This window comes from Oryzias latipes, chromosome 9 (genome assembly GCF_002234675.1).
Source record: "Oryzias latipes chromosome 9, ASM223467v1".
NCBI classification, from domain to species: Eukaryota; Metazoa; Chordata; class Actinopteri; order Beloniformes; family Adrianichthyidae; genus Oryzias; species Oryzias latipes.
Window position 1 is genome coordinate 733,786 of NC_019867.2, and position 15,895 is coordinate 749,680.

The 15,895-nt window shown below is 50.0% G+C and overlaps 1 protein-coding gene across 4 annotated transcripts in view; it reads left to right on the plus strand.

Annotated features, from left to right (window-relative positions):
- Window positions 1-15,895, plus strand: part of LOC101158338 (electrogenic sodium bicarbonate cotransporter 1) — a 62,702-nt gene that overhangs the window by 29,894 nt on the left and 16,913 nt on the right. For all 4 annotated transcript variants that reach the window (XM_023958123.1, XM_023958122.1, XM_023958124.1 and 1 more), the window contains 9 exons: window positions 397-507; window positions 11,734-11,908; window positions 11,992-12,125; window positions 13,404-13,678; window positions 14,034-14,104; window positions 14,390-14,575; window positions 14,693-14,806; window positions 14,888-15,049; window positions 15,145-15,323. In XM_023958123.1, the coding sequence (XP_023813891.1) occupies window positions 397-507; window positions 11,734-11,908; window positions 11,992-12,125; window positions 13,404-13,678; window positions 14,034-14,104; window positions 14,390-14,575; window positions 14,693-14,806; window positions 14,888-15,049; window positions 15,145-15,323 (1,407 nt within the window). The remainder of the gene's footprint in view (window positions 1-396; window positions 508-11,733; window positions 11,909-11,991; window positions 12,126-13,403; window positions 13,679-14,033; window positions 14,105-14,389; window positions 14,576-14,692; window positions 14,807-14,887; window positions 15,050-15,144; window positions 15,324-15,895) is intronic.

The window sequence follows — 15,895 nt, forward strand, 5'->3', positions numbered from 1 at the left end:
AAAAAAAATCTAGGAAACAGCGAGACCATGAAAGGTGAACCTCCACATAGCAAGGGAACGCTGTCATTCACACCAGGCTTCAGCTGTGACCTGCACACGGATCCCAGAAGTCCTGACTGCAAGATCCATCTGCGTCTGCACAGATGTGCCTTAACGTCTGTGCAGTGCAGCCGCTGCAGGTTCAGGTGTCACAGGTTTAACATGAAGCACGTTTGAGAGCGCTGATCAATCAGGCTATTTAATCTCCTAATGCATCATGGTGGGAGATGGGGGGCACCCACCTGCAGAGTTTATAGCTTAACGTTGCGTAACTGCAGGTCATCGTCAGAAATCCCATATTTGACTGACATCACAGGATTCTAGAGATGAAATCTTGACAAACTTCTGGTCTTTTAGGAAAAACATGTACGCTGGAGGAGATTCTCAGATGAATGGAGACATGCCTCGTGATGGGGGTCATGGAGGAGGGGGCCACGCCATAGGGGACGAGCTGGAGAAGACCGGCAGGTATGAACGTTGGTGTCATGAAGTCGGGATGAAAAATTGGTTTAGAATGTGATGTCAGCATCCCGTCTCCAAGGAAACGGCTTTTCCTCTGTCAAACGGTCTGGAGGAAGAAACCATCAGTGTCTGGGGGCGGAGCTCCTCAGAGCAGGTTCTGTGTTTGAACCTCGTGTCTCATTAGGGCCTTCCTTTGGTCTGTTGGAGGACTGAACCGCAGGCTGGCTGGTGTTCCTCCAAAAACGGTGTCTGGAATCAGGAGGGCTCTGCACATCAGGGTGTTTGGTCACAGTGTGGATTCAGTTGTGCGGAGCTGCAGGTTAGGTGGGTCTGTGGAAGCGGGTTGACGGGACCCAGGGTCAGTCAGACCCGATCCTATCTTCAGAGATGAGAAAGTTCCTGTTTTACGCTGCAGTGAAGATGAAGCAGAAGTGAGTCTTCAGGGTTCTGTGCTGACTTCCTAAAGCCGCATCAGCAGCTGCATAACATGCTTCACTGCAGGAGATCGCGGCTTTGGTTCTGAGCTCAGAGAACGTTTGGTACCGGCTCCTCAGTCCAGACACAGCAGGATCGTCCCTGAGGCCTCGTGCCTTCTGCTCTGCATGCAAGAGCTTCCTGCTACATTTGAAGGTATCTTCTGCTGTCTGGTCCAGTGTATCACCTGCAGTGGGCGGAGTTTCAATTTGGTCCAGTGTTTCTACTGCAGTGGGCGGAGTTTCAGTCTGGTCCAGTGTGTCTTCTGCTGTGGGCGGAGTTTCAGTCTGGTCCAGTGTGTCTTCTGCAGTGGGCGGAGTTTCAATCTGGTCCAGTGTTCCTACTGCTGTGGGCGGAGTTTCAGTCTGGCCAAGTGTATCACCTGGAGTGGGCGGAGTTTCAGTCTGGTCCTGTGTTTCTACTGCTGTGGGCGGAGTTTCAGTCTGGTCCAGTGTGTCTTCTGCTGTGGGCGGAGTTTCAGTCTGGTCCAGTGTGTCTTCTGCAGTGGGCGGAGTTTCAATCTGGTCCAGTGTTCCTACTGCTGTGGGCGGAGTTTCAGTCTGGTCCAGTGTGTCTTCTGCTGTGGGCGGAGTTTCAGTCTGGTCCAGTGTATCACCTAAAGTGGGCGGAGTTTCAGTCTGGTCCAGTGTATCTTCTGCTGTGGGCGGAGTTTCAGTCTGGTCCAGTGTATCTTCTGCTGTGGGCGGAGTTTCAGTCTGGTCCAGTGTTTCTACTGCAGTGGGCGGAGTTTCAATCTGGTCCAGTGTTCCTACTGCTGTGGGCGGAGTTTCAGTCTGGTCCAGTGTGTCTTCTGCAGTGGGCGGAGTTTCAATATGGTCCAGTGTTCCTACTGCTGTGGGCGGAGTTTCAGTCTGGTCCAGTGTGTCTTCTGCAGTGGGCGGAGTTTAAATCAGGTCCAGTGTTCCTACTGCTGTGGGCGGAGTTTCAGTCTGGCCCAGTGTATCACCTGGAGTGGGCGGAGTTTCAGTCTGGTCCAGTGTTTCTACTGCTGTGGGCGGAGTTTCAGTCTGGTCCAGTGTGTCTTCTGCTGTGGGCGGAGTTTTAGTCTGGTCCAGTGTGTCTTCTGCTGTGGGCGGAGTTTCAATCTGGTCCAGTGTTCCTACTGCTGTGGGCGGAGTTTCAGTCTGGTCCAGTGTATCACCTGAAGTGGGCGGAGTTTCAGTCTGGTCCAGTGTATCTTCTGCTGTGGGCGGAGTTTCAGTCTGGTCCAGTGTATCTTCTGCTGTGGGCGGAGTTTCAGTCTGGTCCAGTGTGTCTTCTGCTGTGGGCGGAGTTTCAATCTGGTCCAGTGTTCCTACTGCTGTGGGCGGAGTTTCAGTCTGGTCCAGTGTATCACCTGAAGTGGGCGGAGTTTCAGTCTGGTCCAGTGTATCTTCTGCTGTGGGCGGAGTTTCAGGCTGGTCCAGTGTTTCTTCTGCTGTGGGTGGAGTTTCAGTCTGGTCCAGTGTGTCTTCTGCTGTGGGTGGAGTTTCAGTCTGGTCCAGTGTATCTTCTGCTGTGGGCGGAGTTTCAGTCTGGTCCAGTGTGTCTTCTGCTGTGGGCGGAGTTTCAATCTGGTCCAGTGTTCCTACTGCTGTGGGCGGAGTTTCAGTCTGGTCCAGTGTATCACCTGAAGTGGGCGGAGTTTCAGTCTGGTCCAGTGTATCTTCTGCTGTGGGCGGAGTTTCAGGCTGGTCCAGTGTTTCTTCTGCTGTGGGCGGAGTTTCAGTCTGGTCCAGTGTGTCTTCTGCTGTGGGTGGAGTTTCAGTCTGGTCCAGTGTATCTTCTGCTGTGGGCAGAGTTTCAGTCTGGTCCAGTGTTTCTTCTGCTGTGGGCGGAGTTTCAGTCTGGTCCAGTGTATCTTCTGCTGTGGGCGGAGTTTCAGTCTGGTCCAGTGTGTCTTCTGCTGTGGGCGGAGTTTCAGTCTGGTCCAGTGTATCTTCTGCTGTGGGCGGAGTTTCAGTCTGATCCAGTGTGTCTTCTGCTGTGGGCGGAGTTTCAGTCTGGTCCAGTGTTTCTTCTGCTGTGGGCGGAGTTTCAGTCTGGTCCAGTGTATCTTCTGCTGTGGGCGGAGTTTCAGTCTGGTCCAGTGTGTCTTCTGCTGTGGGCGGAGTTTCAGTCTGGTCCAGTGTATCTTCTGCTGTGGGCGGAGTTTCAGTCTGGTCCAGTGTGTCTTCTGCTGTGGGCGGAGTTTCAGTCTGGTCCAGTGTTTCTTCTGCTGTGGGCGGAGTTTCAGTCTGGTCCAGTGTATCTTCTGCTGTGGGCGGAGTTTCAGTCTGGTCCAGTGTGTCTTCTGCTGTGGGCGGAGTTTCAGTCTGGTCCAATGCATCTTCTGCTGTGGGCGGAGTTTCAGTCTGGTCCAGTGTGTCTTCTGCTGTGGGCCGAGTTTCAGTCTGTTCCAGTGTTTCTTCTGCTGTGGGCGGAGTTTCAGTCTGGTCTATTGTATCTTTTGCTTTGGGCGGAGTTTCAGTCTGGTCCAGTGTGTCTTCTGCTGTGGGCGGAGTTTCAGTCTGGTCCAGTGTATCTTCTGCTGTGGGCGGAGTTTCAGTCTGGTCCACTGTTTCTACTGCAGTGGGCGGAGTTTCAATCTGGTCCAGTGTTCCTACTGCTGTGGGCGGAGTTTCAGTTTGGTCCAGTGTGTCTTCTGAGGTGGGCGGTTTTTCAATCTGGTCCAGTGTTCCTACTGCTGTGGGCGGAGTTTCAGTCTGGTCCAGTGTGTCTTCTGCAGTGGGCGGAGTTTAAATCTGGTCCAGTGTTCCTACTGCTGTGGGCGGAGTTTCAGTCTGGCCCAGTGTATCACCTGGAGTGGGCGGAGTTTCAGTCTGGTCCTGTGTTTCTACTGCTGTGGGCGGAGTTTCAGTCTGGTCCAGTGTGTCTTCTGCTGTGGGCGGAGTTTCAGTCTGGTCCAGTGTGTCTTCTGCTGTGGGCGGAGTTTCAGTCTGGTCCAGTGTATCTTCTGCTGTGGGCGGAGTTTCAGTCTGGTCCAGTGTGTCTTCTGCTGTGGGCGGAGTTTCAGTCTGTTCCAGTGTTTCTTCTGCTGTGGGCGGAGTTTCAGTCTGGTTTAGTGTATCTTCTGCTGTGGGCGGAGTTTCAGTCTGGTCCAGTGTGTCTTCTGCTGTGGGCGGAGTTTCAGTCTGGTCCAGTGTTTCTTCTGCTGTGGGCGGAGTTTCAGTCTGGTCTAGTGTATCTTCTGCTGTGGGCGGAGTTTCAGTCTGGTCCAGTGTGTCTTCTGCTGTGGGCGGAGTTTCAGTCTGGTCTAGTGTATCTTCTGCTGTGGGCGGAGTTTCAGTCTGGTCCAGTGTGTCTTCTGCTGTGGGCGGAGTTTCAGTCTGTTCCAGTGTTTCTTCTGCTGTGGGCGGAGTTTCAGTCTGGTCCAGTGTGTCTTCTGCTGTGGGCGGAGTTTCAGTCTGGTCCAGTGTGTCTTCTGCTGTGGGCGGAGTTTCAGTCTGGTCCAGTGTATCTTCTGCTGTGGGCGGAGTTTCAGTCTGGTCCAGTGTGTCTTCTGCTGTGGGCGGAGTTTCAGTCTGGTCCAGTGTGTCTTCTGCAGTGGGCGGAGTTTCAATCTGGTCCAGTGGATCTTCTGCTGTGGGCGGAGTTTCAGTCTGGTCCAGTGTGTCTTCTGCTGTGGGCGGAGTTTCAGTCTGGTCCAGTGTATCTTCTGCTGTGGGCGGAGTTTCAGTCTGGTCCAGTGTGTCTTCTGCTGTGGGCGGAGTTTCAGTCTGGTCCAGTGTTTCTTCTGCTGTGGGCGGAGTTTCAGTCTGGTCCAGTGTATCTTCTGCTGTGGGCGGAGTTTCAGTCTGGTCCAGTGTATCTTCTGCTGTGGGCGGAGTTTCAGTCTGGTCCAGTGCATCTTCTGCTGTGGGCGGGGTTTCAGTGTGGTCCAGTGTGTCTTCTGCTGTGGGCGGAGTTTCAGTCTGTTCCAGTGTTTTTTCTGCTGTGGGCGGAGTTTCAGTCTGGTCTAGTGTATCTTCTGCTGTGGGCGGAGTTTCAGTCTGGTCCAGTGTGTCTTCTGCTGTGGGCGGAGTTTCAGTCTGGTCTAGTGTATCTTATGCTGTGGGCGAAGTTTCAGTCTGGTCCAGTGTTTCTTCTGCTGTGGGCGGAGTTTCAGTCTGGTCTAGTGTATCTTCTGCTGTGGGCGGAGTTTCAGTCTGGTCCAGTGTGTCTTCTGCTGTGGGCGGAGTTTCAGTCTGGTCCAGTGTTTCTTCTTTTTTTTTTTTTTTTTTTTTTTTTTTTAACTTGTCCTGTCCAACAGCTAGGCAAACAGATGAGAGCTGAGGGCCTCTTGTGTTGGACATATTTTATTTTAACAAGAGGGGTTATTCATCTTCAGACAAACCAAAGGTATGTCTGAATAAACCCCTTTTGTAATTGAGGCCAAAATTTATTAATTTCAATCATGTTTGAAAATCTTTGGTGTTGGACCGGACGGAAAAGGAAAGAGGGGAAGAAGAGAGAGGGACGTTAGAGAGAGGGGGGGGTAGGAGGGTGATAATAGGAGGGGAAGGGGGGTAAGACCATGAAGCAGCATAGAGCAGACAGGTTTACTGGTTGTTTATCGTTACGGTACGGTTCAAATGTAGTACAAAAAGGGCGGGGCCTTTTCACACACACTCAAATATTATCAACACACCTGCTAGCCGCAAAAATGTCCACATGTCAACATGCACACAAAACAGATAGTGTTCACGAACGCATACCTATGCCTTTAAACCAACTAGTGTGAAATCTTTCATTCATTCAATCATGCAAACTATTAGTGCAAAGGTGAGCTAACACCTGTGCTCAGGTGAGTGTTTATGTTCTTCTAAAATGGATGGTGGAATGTGAAAAGAAGGAGGAGGAGCGCCCAGCCACCCCCACACCCATACCCCCGCCGCAGCAGCAGCGGCAGCCGGAATTCCCCCAACGCCACACGGGAACAGGCAGGGAACAACCGCCCCCCGGGCGACCAAGACCGCCACCCAGGCCAGGGCCAGCCGGACCGCCGCGAGGCCCCCAGAGCCAGAGAGCAGGGAGGCGCAGAGGGAAAGAGAGCGCCGCCCCAGCCCAGCCAGGAAAGCAGCCCCCCGCCGCGCCGGAAGAGCCCAACGCAGGGCCCCACCGGAGAGGGACGCCCACAGCCCCAGACGAGCACCCCACCACCACCCAGGAGTTCCGGGCATCCCCCCGCCCCGACCCCAGGTACGAGCCAGGACCCCCCAAGGGAGACCCGCTCCGCACTCCAGGCAGCCACCCACCTGGCCCACGGTTGGTCCAGGTAGGAGCAAGGCAGGGGCCCGCCGCCCCCGCCCAGGAGGGGGGAACCCCGGGGAAAAAAGGGCGGCCCACAAGGGATGTTATAAATATGGCCCGACCAGGCTCGGCCATGTTGGAAGTTTGGCGGGGCCCAGCGCCCAGGGGCAAGGACCAGGACCCACCCCCCAGGGACACGAACACCCCCGGCTCAGGTGTAATATGAACCCCCCCACCGTGCGGAGAGAGCACCGCCGGGCCCAGGGAGCCGGCACCCAAGGGACACGGCCGCCATCGCCAAGGGGCCCGCACCCCCCACCAGGGAAGGGGTAGGGGACAGATGGACCCAGGTCCCACCTTCCTTGTAAAATGTGTGTGCGTGTATGGGTGTTTGAGAGGGTGTTTGTGTGCATGTGTGTGTGTTTATGTTTGAATGTATATATTGAAGGGGGAGGGGTGTGTGTACTAAGGGGGGTGCAGTTAAAATTGGCGAGTAGGGCACTAAGGGGACATCTCCTGATTACTCACAGTGATGTCCCCTCACCCTCCACACCAAGGGGCCCTAAATGTCTAAGGTGCGGTTAAAATTGGCGGGTAGGGTGCCAGGAGGACATCTGCTGCTTGCTTGCAGTGATGTCCAAGCACCCCCCCTACCAAGGACCCTACATGTCTAAGGTGCAAATAAAACCGAAAGAGGGGGGGCCCACTCCATACGGCAACCATAGGAGGGGGGCCACTCCCAAGTAGCCCCCCCCCAAGGCGCATCGCAGGCTAGACCCCCCACCCCTTCACCCTAATATGAGGTTATATAAGGAAGGGGGTAAGTTGGGGACAGCTGGTAGACTGTCCCCCGGTGGTCAAACAGCCGTCCCCCAGCCCACCCCCAGCAAAGGGGCCAGGGCCACCCAGCCCAGGGGCCCACCCCCGGAGGCGCCGACACCCCAGGCCCGGCACCACCCACCCCACACAGAGAGAGAGGAGCCAGCGTCGCCCCCCCCCGGAGCAAGCCCAGGCCCCCACCCCCAGACGCCGGCCCTAGAAGAGCTCTGGTCAGGCCTCGACGGGACCGAGGAGGCCAACCGGCCGAGGCAACCACTGATTGCCTCAGCGGAGACTTCGACCCGCTAGCCCCCCCGACCCGTACTAATAATGGGCCCCCCCTCCCCCCCAGAACGCCCCCCCACAGGACAGGGCCGACAAGCCCCCCACCCCACCCCACCCCAGACCCCGCAGCCGAAGCGGGTGACACCCAGAGCGACCGGGGGCCCCGAGAGGGTCGTCCCGTCCCGCCCCAGAGCCAGGGAAGGGCCGATCCCAGCCCCAGGTGCAGATGGGCAGCCCATCCGGCGCCGCTGGGCCCCCCCCACCCGAGCAGGGCCCCCCGCCAACCCCCCCCAGCACAGGCAAAGGGACCACCCCCCCAAGCCAAGCCAGACCACCACCCCACCCCCCCACCACGCACCCCCACACCCAAGCCCAGAGGACCACGCAGCGCCCCAGCCCGCCCCACCCAGGCACCGGACCCGACCCCCCGACCAACGGAGCCCCCCACCGCCCCCGCCAGGCACCGGAAGCCCCGACCCCCACCCCAAACCACGGCAGAAGGGCATGGAGCAGCGACGACCAAGCCCCCCACCCCCTAAGTCATGGAGTCAACCACAGGAGACCAGAGAGACTGAATTCTTTCAAAGTTACTTGAGCTTTGGGCTGACATTTTTTCCAAGCTGATATGATCAAACAGCAGATTTCTGTGTTGACTTATGTTTATATTTTTCTTGTTTTTCCAATTTATTAAAATAGTTTTTTTGGCAATACAAAGAGTTATGAAAATGATAGAAGCTAATCCTTCTTCTATATCGATGGCACTCATGTCACCAAGCACACAAAGTGACGGTGAGGCAGTGATTGAAACCTTAAGCCAGACTGATAAATCGGCACATACCTGCTGCCAGAGAGCCTGGACAGGAGTGCAGAACCACAGTGCGTGCATGTAGCTGTCGGGTAGATTATTATCACAGTGCTCGCAAATGTCTGAGTTACTGAGACCCATCTTGAACATCCTCTGTCCAGTGTAGTAAATTCTGTGAAGAGTTTTGAGATGGATTAGCTGCAGATTTGGACTTTTTGTCAGTTTAAAGGTGTTTAGACAAAGTTCTGACCAGAAGCTTTCATCTGTGCTGATGCTCAAATCTGCATCCCATTTTTTTGTTGGAAGGGCAATATTGTTATCTAAATTACATAAAAGTTTGTATATTTTGGAGAGAGTTCTATTCATTGAAAAATTAATCAGAGTGGTAACTACATCTGGTAGCTTTAAATCGTCGTCTTTAATTTTATACTTTTTAGTAATACTTGATTTAAGTTGCTGATATTCCAAGAAGTTATTTATTCCATGTTTGTCTTGAAGTTCCTGGGGGGTTATGAATCTTCTATCAATAATTACGTGCTCTAGTTGTTTTATGCCCCCTGCTTGCCAAGCTGGGAAGTGAATCATTTTTTTGTTAATAAGGATGTCCGGGTTGTTCCAGATGGGTGTCATTTTGCACGGTTGAATTGATGATTTTGATATTTTGAGAAATTCCCACCAGGCTGTTAAGGTGGCATTTATATTAATGCTTTTGAAACAATCCTGTTTTTTAACTGTTTGGCTAATAAATGGTAGCTGTGACAGGTTGATCTTTCCACATAACGCCTGTTCCAAGTCTAACCATGAGTTGGTTTCTGGATTATTTTTTAACCATTTTAAGATGTATTGTAATCTATTTGCAAGAAAGTATTTGTGGAAGTTAGGTAATTCTAATCCTCCACAGTTTTTTGCAGATTTTAAAGTTTTTAGACTAATTCTTGCAGGTTTGTTGTTCCATAGAAAGCTTGATATGGATGAGTCTAATGTTTTGAACCATTTTAATGGCGGTTGTGTGGGAATCATTGAGAAGAGATAATTAACCTTGGGTAAGATTTTCATTTTAACCGTGGCTACCTTGCCCATAAGGGACAAAGGCAGGTTGGTCCAGCGTGTTAGATCGTCCTGTATGCTTTTCAGTAATGGGGTGTGGTTTAGCTGCACCAGTTCTGATAGTTTGGGGGAAAAGTAGATACCCAGATATTTGATATTTCCTGTTTTAACTGGAATTGTGAGTCTTTGTTCCATATTCCTGTTGAGTGGTAATAAAACAGACTTATTCCAATTAATGGAATAGTCTGATATGGAGGAGAATTCATTTATGATCATTGCTGTTTCATTTACAGAATGTAAATTCCTTAAAAACAGTAATATGTCATCCGCATAAAGACTAATTTTATGATGGCTGTGTTTGGTTTTTATTCCTATAATGCTCTCATTCTGTCTTATTGCTGCAGCTAAAGGCTCAATGAATATAGCAAAAAGAGAAGGAGAGAGTGGGCAGCCCTGTCTGGTTCCTCTTCCAAGAAAAAACCTGTTTGAAGTCTGTTTATTAGTTCTAACTGATGCATTGGGGTTGTGATATAATATTTTGATCCAATTGATGAATGCTTCTCCAAAACCAAACTTCTGGAGGGCAGCAATAAGGAACTTCCAATTAACTCTGTCAAAGGCTTTTTCAGCATCCAGCGATAGTACCGTCATTTCCTGGTTTTCAATGGTGGCAAAGTCTATTATATTAACTAGTCTACGGACATTATCATCCGAGTGTCTGCCTTTGATGAATCCAGTCTGGTCGAAGTGAATTATGTGAGGAGTGATTTTTTCTATTCTCTGTGCTAGTGCTTTGCAGATAATTTTTACATCTGCATTGATTAGAGAAATAGGGCGATAGCTTGAAGGACTATTGGGATCTTTGTCTGGTTTTAGAAGAAGAATTATGTTGGCTGAGTTCATGTTAGGTGGCATTGATTGGCTCTCATTAATAGATGTGACAGTTTTATAAAATGTTGGTGCCAGTTGTTCCCAGAATTCTTTATAAAACTCAGCAGGAAAGCCGTCAGGCCCTGGTGCTTTACCATTGGGCATAAGTAACAGAGCTTCATGAAGTTCAGACGGCGAGAGCGGAGAATCTAAGTTTGTGATTTGATCCTCATTTAGCCTGGGTAGGTTTACATTATTAAGAAATGAGTCAATACTTTGCTCTGACGGATTGATCTGCGGTGTGTACAGGTTTTTATAAAAGTTTTCAAATGCGTTATTAATTTTGACCGGGTCATGGGTGACATTTCCTGTTTGGTCCATAATAGAGGTGATTGATGATTTTTCTCTGTTAATTTTAAGCTGATTAGCCAGAAATTTGCCAGATTTATTAGAGTTTTCAAATCTTTCAAGTCGTAGCCTTTGTATTTGAAATTGTGTTTGTTTATTAATGATGTCATTTAACTGCAGCTTTAAATTTTTCAGATCTCTCAGAATGTGTTCCTGTGCAGAAGCAGCATAAGCAGTCTCCAGGGTTTTGATTTTATTTTCTAATTCTAATAAATCTGCTTTCTCTTTGCGTTTTTTGTGCGTTGAATAAGAAATGATTTTCCCTCTCATGACTGCCTTTGCTGTTTCCCAAAGAACGCACGGTGGGATGTCTGGAGTATTATTGAAGTCTAAGAAGGTTGCCCACTCTTTTTTAAAGAATTCAAGAAATTCCTGGTCCTTTAACAGAGACGTATTAAACCTCCAGGTTGTACCAGAGGGTCCAGTGTTTCTTCTGCTGTGGGCGGAGTTTCAGTCTGGTCCAGTGTATCTTCTGCTGTGGGCGGAGTTTCAGTCTGGTCCAGTGTGTCTTCTGCTGTGGGCGGAGTTTCAGTCTGGTCCAGTGCATCTTCTGCTGTGGGCGGAGTTTCAGTCTGGTCCAGTGTGTCTTCTGCTGTGGGCGGAGTTTCAGTCTGTTCCAGTGTTTTTTCTGCTGTGGGCGGAGTTTCAGTCTGGTCCAGTGTTTCTTCTGCTGTGGGCGGAGTTTCAGTCTGGTCCAGTGTTTCTTCTGCTGTGGGCGGAGTTTCTGTCTGGTCCAGTGCATCTTTTGCTGTGGGCGGAGTTTCAGTCTGTTCCAGTGTTTTTTCTGCTGTGGGCGGAGTTTCAGTCTGGTCTAGTGTATCTTCTGCTGTGGGCGGAGTTTCAGTCTGGTCCAGTGTGTCTTCTGCTGTGGGCGGAGTTTCAGTCTGTTCCAGTGTTTCTTCTGCTGTGGGCGGAGTTTCAGTCTGGTCTAGTGTATCTTCTGCTGTGGGCGGAGTTTCAGTCTGTTCCAGTGTATCTTCTGCTAGGGAAGATAAAGGAGGAATCTCTGTAGGTTCATTTTTAAACGTTTTGGTATTTTTGAAGCAAAAAGAGCTTCAATCAAACATCTGGAAGGTTATGGAGGACTTCCATCCCAGAATCTTAAAACCGTTATTAAATTCAAGATCAAAAATGTTCAGAACCATTTTGCATCATTTATCTTTCTAGCCTTTTGAATGCATTTTTGAGCCTTTTTTTCTCAGCCTGTAAACATTTTCAGTGGTGAAGAAAAGAAGGTCTTCAGTTTTTGGTTCCTGTAACGTTCCCGACCGGTGCCTTTCATTCACCGGCAGGTTTTGTGGAGGTCTCATTCTGGACATCAAGAGAAAAGCGCCTTTCTTCATCAGCGACTTCACGGATGGCTTTCACATCCAGGCCCTGTCAGCCACTCTCTTCATTTACCTGGGAACTGTAACCAACGCCATCACCTTTGGCGGCCTGCTGGGGGACGCCACAGAGAACATGCAGGTGAGGCGGGGACTGACGCTCTCAGACCCTCCGAGGCCCGGATTGGATTTGTCTGAGGAACCTGCTGGGTCTTTTCCCTGCAGGGGGTGTTGGAGAGTTTTCTGGGCACGGCCATCACAGGCGGAGTTTTCTGTCTGCTGGCGGGCCAGCCGCTGACCATCCTCAGCAGCACTGGTCCGGTTCTGGTGTTTGAACGGCTGCTTTTCAACTTTAGCAGGTACACATGCAGGTCTATGGAACAACACTTTAACACGTAAACACCGGACGCACGCTTTGGACCTAGAAAAGAACGACGTGAAAGCTGCTTTTCTCCGCCTCAGAATAACTGAAGGTTGAAGAAAATGTCAACTTTGAAGATAAAGTTATGGCGCTGAAGGACGAATCCTTTTGCAGCAGAAATGTAGCTGGCAACAGACAAATATCACACGATCTTTGAGCTTCCGTAACTCTTCAACCATTTACGCAATAGTTCCAACAAATTCTGGCTCAGAGAAAAGCAGCTTCAGAATCAGTTCAAATGACTTTCCTTGCTTTCTTAAGCCTTTTATAATAAACTATATCCATATATATTATCAAATATTACCTTTGGCACACTCAAGAATGATTTTTTAATGAAATCAGAGTTATTTTTAACAGCCTTTTTTCCCAGCCGTAACACAACTCAATCTCTGAGGCTCCGCCTTTCTCTCCATGTGGGTGCCGCCCATTTCATGATGTCATCCTAGAGCCGGCCTCGGCAGCGTGTCTGCGTTTCTCCCACGAAAACAAAGAACATCGGAACTTTTACAAAGATGGATGTTGTGCAGATGAAATGAAAGCGTTTAGCCGATCACCACTAGCTCCACTGAGAAAGTGGGCGTGTCTAGCAGCGCAGACTCTTCCTGGAAGGGCGGTTCCTCATTTTGTGACGTCACAATGTGAGAACCCACTCATTTTCATGGATTGGGAGGGGCTGTAGACTTTTCGAGGAATACTCAGACATGCGTGAACGAATCAAAATACCTAAATAAATAATAATAAATAAATAATGTTTTTAGTGAGGAATGAACATAATAATAGACTTAAAAGCTCAAAGAGTTGATTTTAGATGATAGAGGCTCTTTAATGGTTAAAGAGTTATGATGGTCCATAGACATCAACATCAACACTGTAGCTAAAGCTCTAATGTCAAAGGGTCTTGTGCCAAGAAAAAGCCAAATGTAGAAAAAAGAAACATTTTCATCATTTTCTTGGTCTTTTATCATTGTTAAGCTGCAAACGTAGCAACGTCTCGTTTTTTTAAAACAGGAAGTGTTGCAGGTCGGCTCAAAATCTTTAGTAACAAATAAGAAGTAGATTTGTAACAGTATGCAAATGTTTTTTTCCCCTCACAACTATGCCCCCTGCTGGCTGTTAGAGGCCACTTCAGGCCCCTGTGCTACCAAAAGTCTGCTTCAGCAGAAGGTGTTATACCTGCCTAACGTGAGGAAGTGCTCACGCCTCTTCCTCTCCTCAGAGATAACGACTTCGACTACATGGAGTTCCGACTGTGGATCGGCTTGTGGTCGGCGTTCTTCTGTCTGGCGCTGGTGGCCACAGACGCCAGCTTCCTGGTGAAATACTTCACTCGCTTCACAGAGGAGGGCTTCTCCTGCCTCATCAGCTTCATTTTTATCTACGATGCCTTCAAGAAGATGCTGAAGTTATCCCACCACTACCCCATCAACTCTGACTACAGGATGGACTACGCCACTCAGTACGACTGTCTGTGCATGGCGCCCACCATCCTAGGTGATTCACCCTTCGCTTCTGAACGGATTGACATTGTTTTGGCCTGAAATCAAGACATTTTCCAAGAATCTGTTTCATTATGAGGGGGTGGGGGTGGGGGGTGAACCAAGGTCACATGCTGAGCTTTGCTGCTTAGTTAATTAGTTTATTAGTCTGAATTAGTTAATTAATAGCTGCAGCAGAAATCTGGAACCTTTTTTGCATCTTTAGGATTGTGTTTTTTTTGTGATTTAATTTCTGAAATTCTTCTCATTTTCTGCTGAATCATTTTGTTTTTTAATCAGAGAAATGAGAACTTTTCCTGCAAAGGTCTTTGAGCGCCACCTTCATCCCAAACTCTGTTGGTATTTTGCAGAAAACGAGACGGGGATCCTCCTTGACGCTTCAGAAAGTATGTCCGTCTGGTACTGGAACAACACCGGCTTGGTGAGTGTCCAAGGAGGTCAACGCTGAGCTGGAATGGCGGTTAATGATACACGGCGCTTGTTGTCTCGGTTAAGCCTCTGGCTGTGGGAGGATGACTGGACTCCCTCTGGCTACACATTGTCAGAGCTGCAGGACTTTAGTCCGAGTCTTTTGGGAAAACCTGTAAACGTTTCCCAGAAGTGAAAAGTCCCACGTTCTTCTGTCATCGTGATACTCATCTTTATCTTCTGAGCTGAACTGTAGAGGTCCTAGAAGGTGGACTTTACTGCTTCCATCTGTGTGCAGCCGCTGAACGCCACGTGGTCGTCCCTCACAAAGACAGACTGCCTGAAGTACAGGGGGGAGTTGGTGGGGAAGGCCTGCGAGTTTGTCCCAGACGTCACCCTCATGTCCTTCATCCTCTTCTTTGGTACCTACACCTGCTCCATGGCTCTGAAGAAGTTCAAAACCAGCCCCTTCTTCCCCACCACAGTGAGTGATCCGACAAACCCAAGCCAGACTAGAACTGGACCCATTTCAGTAGAACAGGTCCGTATTCTGACAGCTTCAGGGCTGAAAATGAAGAGCGGTCTGGGTTCTTCTGTCCAGGTGAGGAAACTCATCAGTGACTTTGCCATCATCCTGGCCATCCTCATCTTCTGTGGAGTCGATATGCTGGTAGGAGTGGAAACTCCCAAACTCATTGTGCCAAGTGAGTTCAAGGTGAGTCCACAAAGTTCTGAGCGGGTCCATTAGGAAAGGAAGAAACTCCTTCCAGCCTGTAAGGTCTGCTTTCGTTCTCAGCCAACCAGTCCAAACCGGGGCTGGTTCGTGCCCCCGTTTGGAGGAAACCCCTGGTGGGTGTACCTGGTGGCGTCCATTCCTGCCCTGCTGGTCACCATTCTGCTGTTTATGGACCAGCAGATCACGGCTGTGATCGTCAACAGGAAGGAGCACAAGCTGAAGGTGAGGCCTGACGTCTTCACGGCAGAGCAGAGCTTCTGCAGCTTCTGCAGCTTCTGCGTCCGCTCATCAGAACATCTGCGTCTCCTCTGCTCCAGAAAGGAGCGGGTTACCATCTGGACCTGTTCTGGGTGGCGGTCCTGCTGGTGGTCTGCTCCTTCATGGGTCTGCCGTGGTACGTTGCTGCCACCGTCATCTCCATCGCTCACATCGACAGTCTGAAGATGGAGACGGAAACATCGGCTCCTGGAGAGCAGCCCAAGTTCCTGGGCGTGAGGTAGGAGGAACTGATGTCCTCTTGCTCTTTTGGCCGGGTTCGGGTCTGAGGCGCAGACGCATGAGGTGGTCAACCGCTGTGGTCATGTGACCCTCTGGTTTGCAGTCTTACTGTCATCCCCCCTCCAACAGTAAATGACTGGATGGAAACCCCTCCTCCCCCAGTCCCTGGACCACGCCCCCGTGTCTTTTAGTAGCTCACAACTGGAAAGTCTTATGTCAATCAAATGAACCCCCCCCCCTCAAATAAGGTGATGAGGTTGATAAAGGTTTTCCTGATTCTGACACAAACCTGATATTTTAAAATCTTAGATTCTTTTTATCGTGGAGTCGGGAAAAGTTACGGCAAACTTTTGTACGGTTTTATGGTGGGGGACGAAGAAAACTGAAACCATCCCATAATATTCTGAAACTAAACCCTAAAAAAATGAACCCAAAGTCACAAACTAAGTCATGAGATGAGAGAATCTGTTCCGTGTGGGAATGAGGGAAGCACCCAGGCGCAGAGAGGAGGAGAAGGTTCCAGGGGAACAGGAACTTTAATAACCTAAAGAAAAAGCACAAACCATCTGC